Below are 19,758 nucleotides of genomic sequence, written 5' to 3' on the forward strand. Positions count from 1 at the left end.
AGTTTCAAATATTTGCCATTCATCATGCTGGAAATCTTTTAACACAGCTTGTGAGGTTGGTTTTCACTACTGATTTCCTATATGTCCCTCCAATTAATTCCAAAGATGCTGTTGTTGTTATCAGGTATCATAGCTATAAACTGTGTATATTTTATGGTTGACTGGCCTCTTTGTTGAACCAAATAAGACCTCTTCAGACTGGCTAACTTAGATATGGCATTATAAAAAAACTGAAAGATTCCTTCTGTTTAGACAAAAGTCAAATCCAATCCTTTCCCAAATGGTAAGGATGGAAATTGTTATCACTGTGCAACAGAATGGCTCCCCACAGAGACATGCTTAGTTTAAGATGGGGCTCTCAGCCAGTCAGTCTGTCTTCGGACATTTTCAAGAACTTTTATTTAGGTGGAGCCCCCACAGCTGGATGTGGTATTCTACGTGTGTTCTTGCAATTACATTGGTAAATATATATGATTTGCATAATGTATACAGTGAAACTTCTCCTAACGGACACCTCCCATTAACGGACATCTCTCTACAACGGACATTTTCAAATTCCCCAACTCACCTCTATTGGTTTTAACGTGTTTGCAGCTTCTGTCTAGCGGACATTCTCTGTAACGGACGCAGACAGGCAATCTGCACTGTCTCATTTAGATTAGCACTTAATTTGATCTCCCCATAACGGACAGCGGGAGAGCTCACGGCCCTTTTTCTAGGAACATTTCTTCCACGTATTGCCTCAATCGTGTGTTTATTTTCTATTTCCGATTTTCTGAATTTTATCAAGGTTTACATCGCGGTTCTAAACTCTTTTTCAGGAATTTTAAGGCACGTGTAAAACTTCTGATGAATTCGGTGTGTGCAGGGGTGGGGGAATATGGTCGGCCTTTCGTCTTTTCAGTTTTGTTCAGTGTGAAGTGCACAATGTCTTCTCGTAAACATTTAACTTTAAAAGATAAAGTCGAACTCATTAATGCATATGATCGGCAAAAAAATAGTGTTCGCAATCTCGCTGCAAAATTCAAAATCGAGAAGACGCAGGTAAGCGACATCCTAAAGAAAAAGAATGAACTGCTCAAACAATTTTGGCAGCACGGAAATGATCAGGTTCAAAAATCATTCCCGAAAACTGTTGGACTTCAAATTGACAATGCTACGTACATGTGGTTTTGTCGCGCACGTGATAAAAAAAATTCCCATTAATGGCCCTATTATTAGGGGAAAAGGCTTTGGAGGTTGCGAAATCTATGGGAGTAAATGAGTTCAAAAGCTTCTGTGGGATGGCTAGACAAGTTCAAAACTCTGCATTAAATTTCTTGGAAAACCGTAAGTGGTGAAGGTGGATCTGTTGATACTGGGATTGTAACAGAGTGGACCATCAAATTGGAAGATTTATGTCTTGATTTTGAAGCTAAGGATATTTACAACTGTGACGATATCACAGGGTTGTTTTTTAAAGCTCTTCCTGAAAAAACAATGAGTCTAAAAAACGAAAAGTGCCAGTGCGGAAAAATTTCTAAGGAATGCTTGACTGTACTATTGTGTACAAATATGCTGGGAGACTTTGAACAACCTCTTGTTACAGGAAAACCAGAAAATCCTCGTTGTTTCAAGGGCATAAAGTTGAATCTTTTGAATGTTGACTGGAAGTCTAATAAAAATGCGTGGATGACACGAGATATCATGAGCGAATGGAGTCACTTTAACCAAAAACATGATTCGTCAAAACAGAAAAATTATTCTTTTCATGGATAATGCTGCATCTCGCCCGCACATTGAATTGTCCAACATTCAAATCATTTTTCTGCCACCAAACATCTCCAGAGTGTCAGCCCTTGGATCAAGGGATAATAAAAAATTTTAAACTTCACTACAGAAAATGTGTTTTAAGACATCTCATTGCAAACATGAACGATGTAACAGTGTGAGTGACTTTGCAAATAAACTCAGCATCCTAGATGCGATTCAATGGATTTCCTCTTCAGTAAACGCAATTAGAAAACAAACTGTCGTGAACTGTTTTGTAAAGTCTGGCTTCTCAAACGCAAAAATTTAAGTTGTGAACAGCAATGTGAAGCACCAAGAAGAACAAGAACTTCAACATCTATTGATAATGTACGATACTTCAGCTACAAAGTGACCCTGGCTACAAAGGTATAGACTCGAACCTCACTACAGAAGATGGTGCTATAGATATCAACGACATTATCATCGATATTTTTCAAGAAGTTCCTCATGAGGATGAAGAAATGGAAGGAGGTCATTCTGTCGAAGAACATATTAACGACGGAACCACCGATGAAAATAGAAGAAGCGCTCATACAAATCAATCGTTTAAAAATGTTTTTCGCCGCTGAAGAAGATACTGAAGGACTTTCGATGGTTTCTTCACTCTAAACAAATGTTGAAAACAAAATTATCAGCCGGAAAAAGGTGCAGAAGAAAATAAGTGATTACTGTATGTATTTTTCTTAAGATAAAGTCATAATATGCATAGCACAATTGTATGTATATTATTTACAAAAATATTGTTCAAAATCTGTATATATTTAATTTAATTTTACATTAAACGTTTAACGATTTTTCTTTCTTTCTTTTTTTTCTCCCTCAGACTTCTTGTTAGCAGACACTTCTTTCTAACGGACAGATTTTCATTCCCCATGGCTGTCCGTTAATGGGAAGTTTCACTGTATATAGAATTATTAATGTGTAAATATATGTTAAATATAAAATGTGTATATAATATTTCAACAAGATGTGTTCAGTATATGTAACCCACTGCCCATAGTACCTTGTATCCTGCTATGTAATTAAGCACCCTCCTGGCACTTTGCCATCCTGGGGTGGTTCCTTTCATGGAATAAAAAGATAATTATAATAATAATTGCCTATATAGTGAAATTAAAACCTATCTTTACATGAAACTGTTCCATAAATCATCAACAGTACCCTAAGGGCCCTCCTTTTCACCTTGCACAGAGAATGTCTTGGTTGGCAGCATACCCCCACTTTTATTGTTCCTTTGTTCATGTTACCTCACACCACACCAACTCAATGCTTTACACGTGTTCTGAAACTGCAAAAGCTCATTGCATATTAGTTTTGACAAGTAACTATCCTCCACTTCCTTTTCTTCTGTCTGCCCTTTCTAAAATACATTATACATGGCATGGTAAAATGCCTCTGAGTGACACCAAATTCAGTAAGTTAGAACTACAATGTTGGCATTATTTGTTCTAACCAGGGATTCAAAATTACCCTCTTTATTGATAACACTCCCGACACTGATGTGGGCACAGGTGAGTGTTTTTGTATTGTTTACTACACTGACAGACCCTTAAAGCTATTTAAGCTTCATACCCTAGCCAGCTTTTCATTTATTTAAAAGTTTGCTGTCCTTGGTACATCCCTCAAATACCAGATTATTTTTTGGCTTTTATGACCTCATTCAGATGTGTACAAGTTTTTGACATATATCATCTCAGAAATGCTTATCTGTGCTACCCAAGTCTTCACCTTCAACTCCTCTTATCCATCTTAAGGCCATTTCAGTGATACTGGAAAGACCCTTGCACTACTTTGTTCAAATGAACTCCATCTCTACAGAAAGATTCCTTCAACCTACTAGAGTAGGCCATGATGAAGAAATTTTCCCACAAAAGCTTCAGAGTTCCTGAATTAATTTTCTCTCTCAAGTTAATCCACATAATCCCTCCTATTCCTGAAGAGAATTGAAGACATATGCATGCTGACCTATTTCATTATTCCCTATACTTATACAGGAGGTCATCAGTTATAATGCCGTTAATATCATTAGTTCCCACAAGAATTGCAATACTCTCTTTACCAGCCTTGAAAACTGACTTGTTGGTAATATCCTGCACTATATATAATCCAACAATTTTATTACAAAAATAACAATAGTCCTCCAATAAACTGAACCATTATCTGACAAGTCATAGGTACACAAAACCCCGATACATTTCCAGTTTTATATTCTATATGGTTTTAAATCTGCATTCCGCATGATTTTTATACAATTGGGCTTGGACACCATTTTAATGAATCTAAAAGCTACTTTTCCTCTTGGACTCCCCTACAGTCATGACTGCACCACCACCAGTAGTGAGACCACCATATTGCCAGGTCCAGCACTATGGAAGATGCCTGACAGCTGGTTCAGTATGATTGTTAAAGTTGGTTTAGTTTTTTTATGGTGCAAAAATGACCAGTTATAATGTAGCATATCATGTTGTTAAAGTTCACTTGGGGGCTGTTCAAGTAATCTAGTGAGCAGGGCCCAGAATTTAAAGTTTCACTCTGTGAATCACTTATACCATATAATGATGATATGCCACAGAGAGAGAGAATTTATGATCTTTGTAAGGTTTTTTTTTTTTTTTTTTTAAAAAATATGAAAGATGGATGGTTAACATAGAAGTTTAGGAGGATGGTTTTTGCAATATATAAACAATATTTTAATACTAAATAAGAAATATTCAAAACTAAAACTAATTAAGAAATTCAACAGGAAAGAGTATGAATTTCAGTGTGTTCTAAACAGCTCTGTGCTTCTGCAAAGGGATCCCAAAGGTTTTGCAAATGTTTTGCTATTTTTTTATTTGCACACATGTATTGCACTTTCTGATATATTGTTAGTCACTACTTTTTTAAAGATATTAGGGTTCCATTGAAGATTCAGATTTGCAGAAAGGTTCTGTGGCCAAAAGAAGTTTTAAAAGCCCTGCTCTGGGGCATCAATTGTTTCTTTTGATTACTTATTCAGCAATGAACCAAGTTTTAATTTCAGATCAAGCTACTCCTTTAATCTGTTACATAAAAAAGAATCATCATCAACTGAACTAAGATTATTTACAAGAGTGATCATGAAATACATGCCACAGGCTATACAAACAATGAGATCATGACTCCCATTCCTGTCTGTCATTTAGTCCTGTATTGTAGCACTCTGACTTGATCTTGTATCCATTAAGAAATAAAAAAAAAAATAAAATAAAAATATATCACAATATGCAATACAATAATAATTTTAATATAATAATATGCTTTTAAAATTATCCTATGCTACAATTTATAATACAGAATTTCACATTAAAATTTATTAAAAAATTTACCATGCATACTATTGCTCATAAGTGCAATATTCTCCACCAGTTTTTTTTTTAGTGCAAGTGCACTAAAAAAACTGGTTTCTGCTAATTCAACTTGAACTGAAGAGCTCGGGAGTACACATCTACACACTTCAGAAGCCAATGCAAGAATAAATGTTAATTATTGTTAACAAAGGGAATCAACAACCTGAAATGGTAAGTTAACATTATAAAACCAATTCTCATTTGGAACAACATGGTCACAGACAAAATGTTACAATGCACAAGTAATAACCATTCTGACCATGATACTGTTTCCTTGGATCAGCCTAAGTACATCTTCCGATACTACACAGAGATGGAACACCAAAAAAAAAAAAAAAAAAAAAAACAGCAAAAAGAAAATACCAATGGATACCTTACTGATAACACCCTTCTCCTCCAACAAATGTGAGGTTTTGTTTAAAAGCTGAACTGTAGCTGTGAAAAATATGTAGGCCAGGCTCTTTGCAAGTTAAAAATAAGAACTGAAGAGCATATAAACTACACAGAGAAAAAGAATATTCAATGAAGTGATGTAGCATAGAACACAAAGATAAAGGTCCAGTGGAATATCTAAGCTCTGAATATCATGTACCATCTTAAAAGAAGAGATTTTCTGAATGCATACCATATACAAACAGATTTTGATGAAACAGTAAACAGAAAATTGGCAGAAACTCTATATACCCCATCATGGCTAACTCTTTTCTACAAGAAACCTTTTGATTCAAAAGAATATTGTCGTTCTGAACCAAAATGCAGTACAGTTCTACACTCAATACTAGGCAAGCAGCACTCCAGAGCCTTGATTCTTGTGTAGTTAGTATTAGTAGTGGCAAATGATACAAGAAAACAAATTTATAAAACATTTAGCAAAAAAAAAACTACACATTTCACCCATCCGTACGCTCCAAGAATTTGTCTAATTCTTCCTCGAATTTATTCAAATTACCTGTTTCCACAACAACAGATGTTTGTTCCAACAGTAAACCACCCACTGGCTGAAGGCAAACTACTACACATCTATCCTGCAACCATCCTTCCTTAACTTTAATTTATGTCCCTAGTGTGTAGTCCTCCAGCAAGAGGAAGAATGCCATCAACATTTAGCTTACTCAATTCATTCAAAGCCTTAAACACCTCAGTCAGATCGCCCTGCAGATGCCTAGTCTTCAAATGCTACAACTGGCAGAACTGGAGCCTTTCTTGGTAAGAGAACCCTTTTGTTCCCTTCACCAATCTGGTTGCCCTTCTCTACACCTGTTCTAGCAGATTTACATCTTTCCTAAAGTGTGGCCCCAGATCTGTATATAGTATTCAAGATGCAGCCTAACCATGGCTTTGCACAAAGGGATAATTACCTCCTTATCCCTGCTAGCAAACATATCATTGACAAAATCCCATGAGTTGTCCTTCTGGCAGCATGTCTGCACTGCTCAGAGAATTTCACATCTGACTGCACAATTAACCCCAGATCTGTTTCATTTTCCACTTCTCTGGATGTAGTCACATTCAGTTGGTATGTTAATCTGGGAATAATGACACCCGTATGCAGTAGCTTGAATTTGTTAATGTTAAACTTTAACTGCCATTTCTCAGCCCATCGACCTAATTTTCCTATATCTTGGTGCAGTAGGTCGTGCTGATTACTGTCATTAATCACCCTGCCAACCTTTGTATCATCTGCAGACTTAGACATTAAGCCTGACATACCTTCATCATATCATTAATAAATACTGAAAACAACAATGGGCCCAGCACTGAACTCTGAGGACTCACTCCACTAATAACATTAGTCCATGAAGAGCAGTGCCCAGTAACCACTCCATCTTCTCCCACTCAACCATCCCTTTATCCATAGCAGTAACTTGCTATTAATGCCATATTGCTCCAGTTTGTATATCACCATCATCAGCCATTTTCAATCCACTGCAGGATGAAGGCCTCTCCAGCAACTTTTCAGTTCCTTCTGTTTTGGGCAATGGCCTTCCATTTACTACCCACAAACTCAAGAATTTATCTATCCATCTCCATCGTTGTTAGCATTAGCATTAGCATTAGTAGAGGCATTTGATGCAAGAAAGCAAGCTTATGCAGCATCAGCCAAAAAAAAAAAAAAAACCCACTTCCACTTCACCCCTCTGTTCGTTCAAAATACCTGTCCAGCTGAGCCTTAAACTTATTTAGGCTATCAACCTCCACCACAAGGGATGGAAGTCTGTTCCACCAACCAACCACCCGCTGGCTAAAGGCAAATTTCCGCACGTCTATCCTACATCTGTCTTTCCTCAATTTGAATTTATGCCCTCTCAGGTGATTTTTCTGAGCTAGAGGAAGAATCCCATCAGCATTGAGCATGCTTAAACCATTCAAGGCTTTATACACCTCTATCAGATCACCTCGCTGGTGCCTAGTCTCCAGACACTGTAATTTGCAAAACTTAAGCCTTTCTTCGTAAGAGCACCCCTTTGTTCCATTCACTAATCTTGTTGCCCTTCTCTGTACTCGTTCCAGCAGCTCTACATCCTTCTTGAAATGAGGCCTCCAGACCTGTATACAGTACTCTAGGTGTGGCCTGACCATCGCCTTATACAATGGAATAATCACCTCCTTATCCCTGCTGGAAAAATTCCTGTATATCATTGACAATACTCCATGAGCTACTCTTGCAGCCCGTCTGCACTGCTCAGAGAACTTCATATCTGCCTGCACAACCACCCCCAAGTCCCTTTCATTCTCTACCACTGTCAGTGTAGTACCACAGAGTTCATACGTTGCTCTGGGGTTGCTGTTTCCCATGTGTAGTACTTTACATTTGTCAATGTTAAACTTCATTTGCCACCTCTCAGCCCATCTGCTCAACCTTTCCAGATCCTGTTGCAGCAGCATAGTGTCAGTAGTGTCCTTGACAACCCTGCCAACCAACCTTTGTATCGTCTGCAAACTTGGACATTAAGCCCGATATACCATCATCAATATCATTTATAAATACAGAAAACAATAATGGACCCAACACTGAGCCCTGAGGGACTCCACTAATAACATCAGTTCACGATGAGCAGTGTCCATTGATTACCACTCTCTGTCTTCTCCCCCTCAACCACCCCTTTATCCATAGCAGCAATTTGCCTCCAATGTCACACTGCTCCAATTTGTGTAGCAGTCTTCCATGTGCAACAGTATCAAAAGCCTTTCTAAGATCCAAGTATATAATATCAAAGTTATTCCCTGCATCCAGTTCTTTTGTGACTGCATCATAGTATCCAATCAAGTTGGTCAGGCAAGACTTCCCCTTAACAAAACCATGCTGTGTCTGAGCTATAACTGAAGTCTTGTCTAAATGATCCTGCAGTGCTTCTTTAACCAGTGCCTCCATTAATTTTCCTGGAACAGAAGTTAAGCTCACAGGTCTATAATTATTTGTGTCAGCCTTTGATCCTCCTTTGTGAATTGGGGTCACATTTGCACATTTCCAGTCTATGGGTACCTCTCCCCTGAGTCCAAGGAAGCTCTCATAATTATGGCTAAGGGTTTGCTTACTTCCTTTGCTGCCTCCTTTAATATAACTGGATAGATCCCATCCACCCCGGGTGCCTTTCTTGTGTTTATCTTCAACAGTTTCTCCTCCACTTTACTCCCAGTTATTTCAAGATTCTGTAGCTTACTGCTAGAGTTGAATTCCAGGTTTTCTTCTAGCTCCTCTTGGGTACCATTCTGTTATTCTCTTAGTCCATCTGTCATGTCTTTGAGCTATGTATCCTGCCCAAAACCATTTTAGTTTTGATAAGAATGTCCTTTATTTGAGTTTGCTGCCTAATCCATGTGTTTCTCTTCTTATCTAACAGTCTGATTCCCAATATAATTCATTCCATTCTTCGCTGTGTAGTTCTCAGCTTCTCTTCCATCCTTTTGGTGAGTGCCCAAGTTTCACTTCCATTAAGTCAGGGAAGTGAAACTTGGGGGGTATACATTCGTTTATTATTTTACGTTTCAGACAAACTGGGATATTGCTCCTCAGTATGTGACTATTTTCTGAATGTTATCCATTCAAAATTTATTCTCTTGACTTCTAGCCATTTATCATTATTACAGCTAATAACTTGTCCCAGATAAGTATATGACTCCACCTATTCAATTACTGCTCCTTAAATCATTGTGTCCCTTTCTGTGGCATACTTGTTCATCATTACTTTTGTTTTAGCCATATTCATCTTTAGTCCAAAATCCTTACTAACTGTGCATAAATGATTAAGATTTTCCTCTAATTCTTTGAGATCGTGGCTTATGACCACAATGTCATCTTCAAATCGTAAACAGTTTAGGTACTTTCCATTCACGTTGACTCCTTTCTGCAACCAGTCTAATCTTCTGAAAGTTTCCTCAAGGGCAGCAGTAAACAACTTCGGAGATAATGTGTCTCCTTGTCGAACTCCTTTCTCAATTTTAAATTTGCTACTGTCTTTGTCTAGTCTAATAAAGGAGGTAGCGTTCTCATATATTTTCTTCAAAATCATAATATATGGGGTATCTATGCCTTGTCTTTTCAATGCCTGAAACATTGCCTTATGCTGTATGGAGTCAAATGCCTTTTCATAATCCACAAATGCCAGGCATAATGGTGTTTTATATTCATTTGCTTTCTCCATTAGCTGTGATATTACGTGAAGGTGATCCATAGTTGAGAATCCTGTCCTAAAGCCAGCTTGCTCTTTCAGTTGATTCTCATCAAGTATTCTTTCTATTCTGTTAGTAATGACCCTTGTGAACGACTTGTAGTTGTGGGATAACAAGCTAATTGGTCTAATTTCCAATTTCTGATTTATTATGTAAATCATTTTGTTTGTACAGCAGTCTTTTTTTATGTGCAGCAGTATCAAAAGCCTTACTGAAATTCAAGTATATGATATTCATATTATTTTTTGCATCAGTTCCTTGGTCATAGCATCCAATCAGATTGGTCAGACAAGACCACCCTTAACAAATTCATGCTGCGACCATAGTATAATTGCATTCCTGTCTACATGGTCCTGCAGTACCACTTTAACCAGTGACTCCCATTATTTTCCCAGGAACAGACGTTAAGCTAAGTGGTCTGTAATTACTCATGTCACCTTTTGATTCTCCTTTGTGAACTGGGGATACCTTTGTACACGTACAGTCCATAGAGACCTCCCCTGAATCCAAGGATGCTGTTATAATTATGCCTAAAAGTTTGCTTACCTCCTTAATATAATTAGATAGATTCCATCCACCCCAGGCACCTTTCTTACATTTAACTTCAGCAATTTCTCTTCCACTTTCCTCTAAGTTATTACAAAATCCTTTAGCTCTATGGTAGAGTTTGATAAACTACTGACATCCACTTCCTTAAAGAATTACTCATGTGTGAATGTAGATGCAAAGTACTTATTCAGCTCATCAGCAACCTAAGCAAGATCATCAACAGTTGAACCACTGATTTCAAGTGGACCTTTGTGATTCATCCCCTTCCTTCCAGTGTTTACATAAGAAAAGAAGTCTTTGCTGTTTTTCTTTACATCTTTTGTCAAAGATTTCTTGTAATCTGCTTTAGCTTTCCTAATGTCCATTGTGACTTGATTGAAAACTAGTTTATATCTACCATAGGCTTCTGCATCACCTATCAATTTATATACATCCCATGCATTTTTCATCTCTGCCACAAGTCTCATTAATTCATCTGACAACCATTTAGGTCTAAGTCCAGAATGGTATTTCTTAGTTGGCATGAAATGCCTAGTAGCTTTTATGATTATTTCCTTGAATGTTTCTAATTTAGAATCTGCTGATGGTAATATCATCAGTTGATCCCACTGCATAGAATTTAATTTTTTGAGAGCACTGTAGTCACTCTTACAAAAGCCTTTCACTTTACCCTTGACAGTAGTTATATCTTTAATTAAATTCCACAATAGTACACAGTGATCAATGCCACACACCCAATGGGTCTTTTACTTGCAGATACTTATTGCTTGCAAAATCACTGCTGATAATCAGATCAGGAGTATTTCTTTGTCTTGTTGCTTCTAACATGCACTATAGAAAACAGTCATCTAATAAATCTACAAAAGTCTTGCTAGTGTGAGTGATGAACTTAAATTCCAGCAATCATCTGGAAAGTTAAAAAAACATCCATTATAAGACATTCTGATTTACTGGCTCACTCTGTAGTTCTGTAGTAGCTACTGACTTTCATCATTACTGATTATGTACAACTTAGCTGCAGGTGACATTGCCTTCCACGTTCTAAGACACTCTGCAGGACTTGCAGGTTTTCCAGTGCTTCAGCACAGAATAAAATCCTTAAGGTTTCTCTTTTCAGGCTGTCCAATTAAATTTTGTGATGGAGAACATCCTGGAAATTCCTCATATTTTATTTTATGTTCATCTCAGTATGAACCACACAACATAAGTGCTTGATGAATTTTTGTAATATTTTTATGTTATTTGCCATTTTTTGGAACCAGAGAGTTACAAAAAACTGAAACTCCTTGGTTTCAACGTTGGAGTTTTCTAAATTTATGCCCTTTTAGCAACTGTATAGGATTTAATTTAAAAATTTACTTTTACAAACAGTTAGTTTTTTAAATTTTTATATAAAAAATAAATATCTTTATCTACTGATATATCTATAGCTAGCCTGAATGGCTCCAGAATATATCTTACTAAGGGTAAGTGAACAGGTAATCACCCAGTTCATTTATCCTTAACATCAGCCCTGGTTATATCTGAGGAGTAGATAATTCACAGTAAGTTTTCTTTTTTTCTTTGTTACAATCAGACCTATACTACAACCTGGAAAGAAAGCACAATGGGAGTACTCAAATGGTGTTAGGTTCAGAGACTTGACATGCCAGAAATGCTATATCTTTTTCAACTCCTCGTCATTGCATAGGTAGTGTTATTGAGATATTCTCACACATCCACATGAAGATGAGAATTAAGGTAGTTACTTTACATGTACAGGTAATATTCCGATAGTCTTTTCTGTAAACGGTAAAAAAAAGAAGAAAAGGCCATAAATTTCCTGATGTGAAAAGGCATGAAATATTTTTTGTTTAAATTTTTTTTTTTTTTTTGGTGACCCAAAAGAAAAGGTATTACAACTTATAGTATTCCAATACTATATATGGGTTGAGAGGAAGATACCTAGACACTTTTTGCAGCTCTTTTCATGTTTGATGACAAAGACTTTCAGTTGTCCCGGCCCAAACATCGTAGTGGTCAACTTCTCACAGTCAGGTGAAAAGCAGTTTCATCCCTGAAAATAAGTCATGGTGCTATGCCAATCATTTCCACAATCTGTTGAAAGTTACGCTAACTCTCATCTCTTACATTTGTCATTCAGTTTTAGCATCTGCACTAATTGCAACGTGTAAGCTTTCAAAAATAAATGCTTCTAGAGAATGTGCCAGAAAAGGCATATTCAACTTGCTGATACATCTGTAAGCAGACTTAGAGACTTTGCTGAAAGTGCTGTTTAATCAGTGGCATGGGAGTAACTAGACTTTTCCCTCTTGCAGAAATAGTCTGCTTTCAAATTGCTTATGCCAATCATAAACTGACTTGTGGGTGCTATCTTAACACATATAAAAATCATGTTGCACACTAGTCACTAAATTTGCTTTTGCAAATTGGATGATACAAAATACTTTTTTCTGTGGAGAAACTATTTTCACAATATGTTACCCCTAATAAATATGACAGAAATAACATTTATTTTTGGCTGGAATTTTTAAAATATTTTTTGAGTTATCTAATCATTTGGTATTTGGAGAAGTTACTGTTGTATGCACAGTTAGGGTTTCATTAGAATCTGAAAGTGTTTATTTCTGAATCACACTGTATATTCTTAAAAAGTTAATAGTGGAAGACCAAAGATATGCCACGTTAACCAATTACTGATAACACAAAAATTATTTTCATTATTTAAACAAATTTTAATTGCCAACTGAAAAAAGAAAGAAAAGAAACAACCCTTCAAAAAAGAATTAGTTTATATTTATTTAATCCTTATCATTTACAAAAGATTGTGATGTACTCCAGAAATTGTGCTTAACATAAAATTCAAGGAACTTATACCAGATATGTTTTTTGAAAATATCCTAAAATTTAACAAGGTTTATACAAATTCCGAAACAAAGTTTCCAGCACCATGTTTCACCAATGAAAGCAAAAATTCTTTAAAATAAATAAGAATTATTCGATATTTTTCTTCAACATGTGATAAAGAATACAATAAATAACAGGAAGAAAAGACATGAAAGATTTAGAGGGTCTGAATAAAACTGATGAAGTTTAGACAGAAGTAATTTATTAACACGAATACTTTATTTAGCATAAATGAAATTCCTTAAGGTTATAAGAAAACAAAAACATTTATTTTATGTATCCAGTTTATAATAGAACTACTTGTAACTTGGCTGTTATAAAATGATATACATAGTCGTGAAGAAGTGATACAATGGAGTACATAAAGTCGCTAAATTCTTGTTCAATATCACCATCAAAACTTTACATACTTAATTTCATGTTTTAAATTTTTACAGAAGATTATGCTACACACTGTTCTAGATCAAAAATGTTGGCCCTTATTGTTAATGATTAAACAAGAAACATGTCTATACAGTTTATTTTCCTTTAAATGACAAATTATTTCTTCTGACATGCCAACACTGTTGAAACTGACATTTTTTAAGAAAATGTCAAATACAAATGTTTGCATATAAAACTGAAAAAAAAAAACAAAAAAAAAACAAATGGATGTTTTTTTCCCCCCATGATCAGGAATGAAGAGAATGCTATAAAAAATTCAGTGAGAAGTATCAATTAGGAATTGTAATTACTTGGGTTTACACTCTTAGTCACCCTTCTTAATTAATATGAAGTTTGAAATAAGATCAACCAAGATGTTAAATTTGAACACTGATGTAAACTCAGAGAAATAGTTACTTCAGTTAAACTAAGCACAATATTAGAAAGCCATAACATTTTTTCTTATTATTTATAGAGGCAATTCACACACACACACACACACACACAACCAGGCAAGTAAAAACATATCCATTATTAACTGCTCCCTTTTGAATTTCCATAAACTTGGGAACAGAGAAATTTATTCTGATTACGAAAAAACATTGATGTCAATAAATGCTAAATGTTCTACAATCCATATAATTATCTAATAGCTGTCACTTTTTTCAAAGTAGTATGAAATTCAATAAAGAATGTAATAAAACAAACATTCATCTGCCACATTGTTACTCATGTTGTGTATCCATATGATTTTCAGAAATAAAAGTATAATACCATTTCCTCCCATTTTTGACAGTAGAGAAATAGGAGAAACTTCCTTATATATCTTTTGATGCATGCTAAAATAAACTGACAACTTTTTAAACATAAGAAGAATAAACTAGTATCACTGGTTCACTTATTTTTTTATAGGTGTGTGTATATATATATATATATATATATATATATATATATACACACACACATACAGTGTAGAGTACCAGATTTTCTCAGAAGTGGCAGTTTTTAATACTTAAAAAAACTCACTATAAAACACAGTTAAATATATAAATCAAAATAAAAATAAATTTAAAATATGAATGCTCAAAGTGGAGCCAGAAAACCAGATGGTTTCTCCAAAGCATCATGTCAGGGGTACCATTTATGAAGCCCTAACATATCAGACACTATTTACATTTTGCCTTGCCACTTCATTTATTATAGCTTCAAAAATTGTAAATGAAATACATAGTTGGAATATTAAATTTTGAAAAAACTCTTCTTGTTAAATTAAATTTTCCTTTAATTTGTGTATTAAAGCCACATTCTGCACAATGCAACAAATTGAAAATGAACAAATGAAGCAAAAAAAAAAAAAAGTGTATATGGAAGGTCTCACCTTCCCTGAACCCCTGATTTAAGGGCATCCCTGAACAAATTGCAGTGGCACCAGGAGTGTCACTAGCTAAAAGTTCTAATTCGAGAGCAAGCATCAAGGGTACAAGAAATGTTCAACAGTTGCTACCAATGTTTCTCTAAACCTGAATATGAAATAATTCCTAGAAGTTAATGACTTATTTTCCACTTTTTATTTTCTTTTTCTGAAATGTAATAATAACGTGTATTTCACTTTATTAGTGAAGTAAAGAATTAAATTCATATGAAAGTACCATAAATAAATGATACCTTAAAGAATTTAATTTCATCACTAAAATTCTGCAAAGCTGAAAAAATGTATCAAATGGCTGTCATGTGTTTAACCTACACTTTAAAAATGGATCAATCAACACAGCAATGTGATGATTTCGGTTATGCATATAACTACTTACAATATACTTTCTATTAAGGTAGATATAAAAAATTTAACCGTTTAATTAAAATAAACTTAAAGTTAAATTTATTTTAATTAAACATTTAATTGGTTAAGAAAAATAAGTTAATTCAAAAAATTGTTAAAAGTCAATGCTACAAATTCAAAGTTCAGATTTATGAATGATTTCCCTTTCATTTCTATCTTATAAAATAATTAAACTTATGGGCAAGATTAAAAATTACAAACTTGCTTTCAGTTAATAAAAGTTCTCACCACTTTGGGGTGTTACATTTAAAACATCAGTGCAACTGGCAGGTAAAATTTTTAAATGTTAGATAAATATCAAATGCCACAAAATGTTACATGTTATTTCATAGTAAATAACTCAATTTTTCAACTTTTTTTCATTTACTAGATAGAATATTTTTCATGAGAGAGAGAAAAAAAATAGATTTATCCAATTATATATATTTTAGTATATAAAATATGACATAAATATTACAGAAAGATAAACAGAGATTGAGAGAGAAAGAACTAAGAAGAACTAGCCTGTAACCTACAGCTGGCGACAAAAAGGTTTTGAAAATCAATACAGTAATTTGACATTTATGCAAAATTTAAAGACATTATGTAATTTTATTATTTCTTATTGCAAATTTATATATATAAAAACAACACAAATTTTCTTCAAGGAAACAGGCTTTTTACAAATTTTAAAATTACCACAATTTGTTTCACTGTATTTAAATGTTATTTATATTTCTTTTTTTCTTTCAAAAACTCTGTTATGTCTGGAATTTTCAATAGACTAGTCACTGACATTTTTTTTTTAAATGGAACATTTGATCCTATTCAGGATACTACAAATAAAAATTTTTATGTGAAAATTTTCAAATATTTACAAACATGCCCACTACTTTATTATATTACTTAACACTTTCATATGATATTTACTCTCTACAAGAAATAAATTACTGTAAATACAATTAAAACAAAAAATTTGTATGCTTTTAAATATGTTAATTATATATTAGAAATGAGAGAAATCATTTCCAATCTTTCGAAATCAGTTTATTTGAAAAATCCAGCTAATAGGCTATTAAAAAAACACTTGTTGAATACTTTGATATCACTATGGAAAACTGAATTAAAAGTCATTGAAAACATTCAAAATACATCAATTGTTCATTTGGCAATCTGTCAATCCTCATTTCATTAAACTAATACACAAGATTTTTTTTTTTTTTTTTAAACCATGAAATTTGACAATAAGCTATTAAATAAGATGGAATGTTCCCCTTTAACTAAAAAATGTAAATAAATGCTTCAATATTTAACAGAATAGCAACAGTACATGAAACTTCATTCCTGAGCTCTGTTTAACAGCATAATTTGAGGGTAAAAGTAGACAGGTAATAAATATTGTTCCACATCAAGATTTTTTTCAATTTTTTTTTGTTTTTCAATAATTAATCTATGTAAAATGAATTTGTTCTTTGTGTACACATTTACTTTGAAATATGCACTGGGAAAATGCTTTTTCCTACATAACAAACTAAAGATTGGCAAAATGCTTAATGTGATAATGGCAAAATTCCTGGAAGACAATTTGATATTCCTTTAGTAAACTTTACACGATACTGTTTCAATGTTTAGGACATATATTTAGATCGCATACTAAAATTTCTAGATCTGCCAAAATAAATATAACATTGCAAGGCATTTTTAATAACAAGGCCATACATCAAATTGGATGGAGTGATGGCATTCTTGCACAAAAAACATTACTTCCACTGTTAAAAATTCCAGTTTCCTCTATTGTCATACATGTAGTTTAAGTACTAAACTAGGTAACTCAATAACTACATGCATGTGGAATGACTAAAAAAAATATCGAAACATTAGTAACTCTTAAGGCTGGTCATTTAAATTCATAATCACAAATTGGCAAAAGAACCAATTGAAGACTAGTATAAAAGGTGGCACTCATTATTTGTGGTCTAGCTTTCCAGCGACTGAGATTTTGGTGGTGTCCAGCTTTTAACCTAAAGAAGAAAATGATTACCTTTACTTTTATTACTTTTACTATGTTTATAAGTAGTATATTTTATGATACAACTTCTGAGAGATATCACACAGGATTCAGTAACTATAAAATAAACAGTATGCACAGTTATACAGAAAAAACACCTCTTTATTAAGGATGTCACATTCTGTTCATGTCACCCATCAACAGGATGTTACATTCTGTTGATGGGTGACATCAGTGAAATGCCTTACCAGTCATATTCTTGATGCACACCATGACTTCTTATACCATAAATATGCACTGTTAACAAAAGTGCATCATTTTCATGATATGTAAACCAAAAATTAATAAAATAATTGGTGAAAATAAAATTTACTATTTTTCTACTATAAACAGAGGCACAATCATTATATGAGGATAACAAATGCATATTCATAAGTGTCCAGCCCATGAATATCTAATTTTGGGGTCAAATAAAACAATGGGTTGTAGCATGTATTTTTTGCAAAAAAGTGAACATTATTCCTAATGGGATGTTTTTGAAAATGATATAATCAGTATTTTGACTCTGATTATAGCTATTATTATGCTACTAGTCTGTGCATCCTTCTCCCCACCCCAAACTAGGAGTTTCCAAACCCATCTATCACTGTTTCAACAGCATCAACAAATAATCTTGAACCCTTTCTATTTAAGTGTATCCATCCCTAAAAAAAACAGACCTCTCCTATTAACAAGTGCAGGCCATGCTGTGAAAAATATTACCCCATGAACTTTGCAGACTCTCCCGGGCTAAAATAATTGATAAGACTTGCTCACTGTACTGAGCCAGTTGCATTGCTGCTTTAGTCTGAGGCATGACTAAGTTAAAATTTAAATTAAATTCCGACACTATACCCAATACTATTACAGTAATACTAAGAGATACATAAGTACAGTAACAATACTACACTATTTTCAGTCACTATGGCAGTATATAAATATATTATGCTATAAAAAAAATAAAGACTTTACAAAGACATTTATAATAATTATACACCTACACAATTACATACATTTTAAAGAATTTTACTCTTCTTGATAAATGTATACAACAACAGCAAAATTCTCTCCTACTTATTAAGATAAACATAAAAAATAACTTCCTACAAATCTGAAATGGAAAGAAACTAAACTCCAATACATGTTAAGCAATTAAAGCAGTGAGCTGAAATCATGGCTGCAAATTATATCATCCTTGTTCCATGTATATATGACTAGAAAAAACTTTCAAAGAGAAATACCTGTTTACAATCACATTAGAAGCTGCTAAAGGTTGTGTATGATAGTGGTATTATCTTCTACATTTAGGTTTGCAAACAATTATTCTGAAAATGAGTTTTAGTTTACTTCCTCATTAGTCACAAAGGAATATCATACATTAATGGCTTGTTAGTAATGGTCTAACTAAGATTAGGTAGTTATTCCTAATAATCTATGTTATTTGTTTTTCACCGATAAAGAAGCAAATAGCTGCTTAAAAACATTTGACTGAGTAAATACCAATTAGCATTCTCCCCCCCCCCCAAATTCAGTATAGTGAATTTGACATTTTTCAAAAAAGGTGAATTTACACTGGTTACAAACATAACTGCCAGATTAAGATTAATATAAAAAAATTCAGTATTATGCTTTAATTAGGAATCTAACTCAGAATCAGAACATTAAATCACAAAAAGTTCTGAAAAGATTCCTGTAGTTTGATATTTCGATTAAAAAAAATTATAAAAAATGTGCCCTTCCTGATTAACATAAAATGATGCACTACTTCTTTGGTTGGTATTGTATATAACAATGTGCAAAAATAGATAATCCATATTTCTATGACATGAGGAATGGAAGGGAAATTAAAAAAATATATATTGGGAAGAGTTAGAGGTCCTGATGGCAGATATTGTATGGCTTTTTAAGAGCATGCAGAGATTGCAAATTTTGTGGGTGGGGGATAGAATTCGTAGTTATACTAATTCCAGAAAAATCCCATCTGTACTTTTTACATTAACCTTCTCCAACAACTGCTTTGCATTTTCATAACTTCCTTCATTTGAATTGAGTGAGCTAGAGAAACTGATGAAAATTTATTCTGTTGTTGATGCAAAATAATTTTTAGCTTCTTGTTGTGTTGTCAATGTAAACTTCTTCAAAGTGGTCTTTATCAACTGAACAGAAGCTTGTTATTGTTGTTGTTA

General features: G+C 33.9%; 1 protein-coding gene across 2 annotated transcripts in view; it reads right to left on the reverse strand.

Moving 5' to 3' along the window:
• Positions 1 to 4,884: 4,884 nt before the first annotated feature.
• Positions 4,885 to 19,758, reverse strand: part of LOC150086663 (pleckstrin homology domain-containing family A member 3-like) — an 81,054-nt gene continuing 66,180 nt past the window's right edge. Inside the window, exon 6 of one of the 2 annotated variants that reach the window (XM_090371503.1) lies at positions 4,885 to 4,982. In XM_090371503.1, the coding sequence (XP_090227629.1) occupies positions 4,926 to 4,982 (57 nt within the window). In that variant the 3' untranslated portion in view covers positions 4,885 to 4,925. Of the gene's footprint in view, positions 4,983 to 17,275; positions 17,547 to 19,758 lie in introns of those variants that run through there. The other variant, XM_090371504.1, reaches the window with a different exon arrangement.

This window comes from Mastigoproctus giganteus, chromosome 4 (assembly GCF_048544385.1).
Source record: "Mastigoproctus giganteus isolate SK-2022 chromosome 4, ASM4854438v1, whole genome shotgun sequence".
NCBI lineage: Eukaryota > Metazoa > Arthropoda > Arachnida > Uropygi > Thelyphonidae > Mastigoproctus > Mastigoproctus giganteus.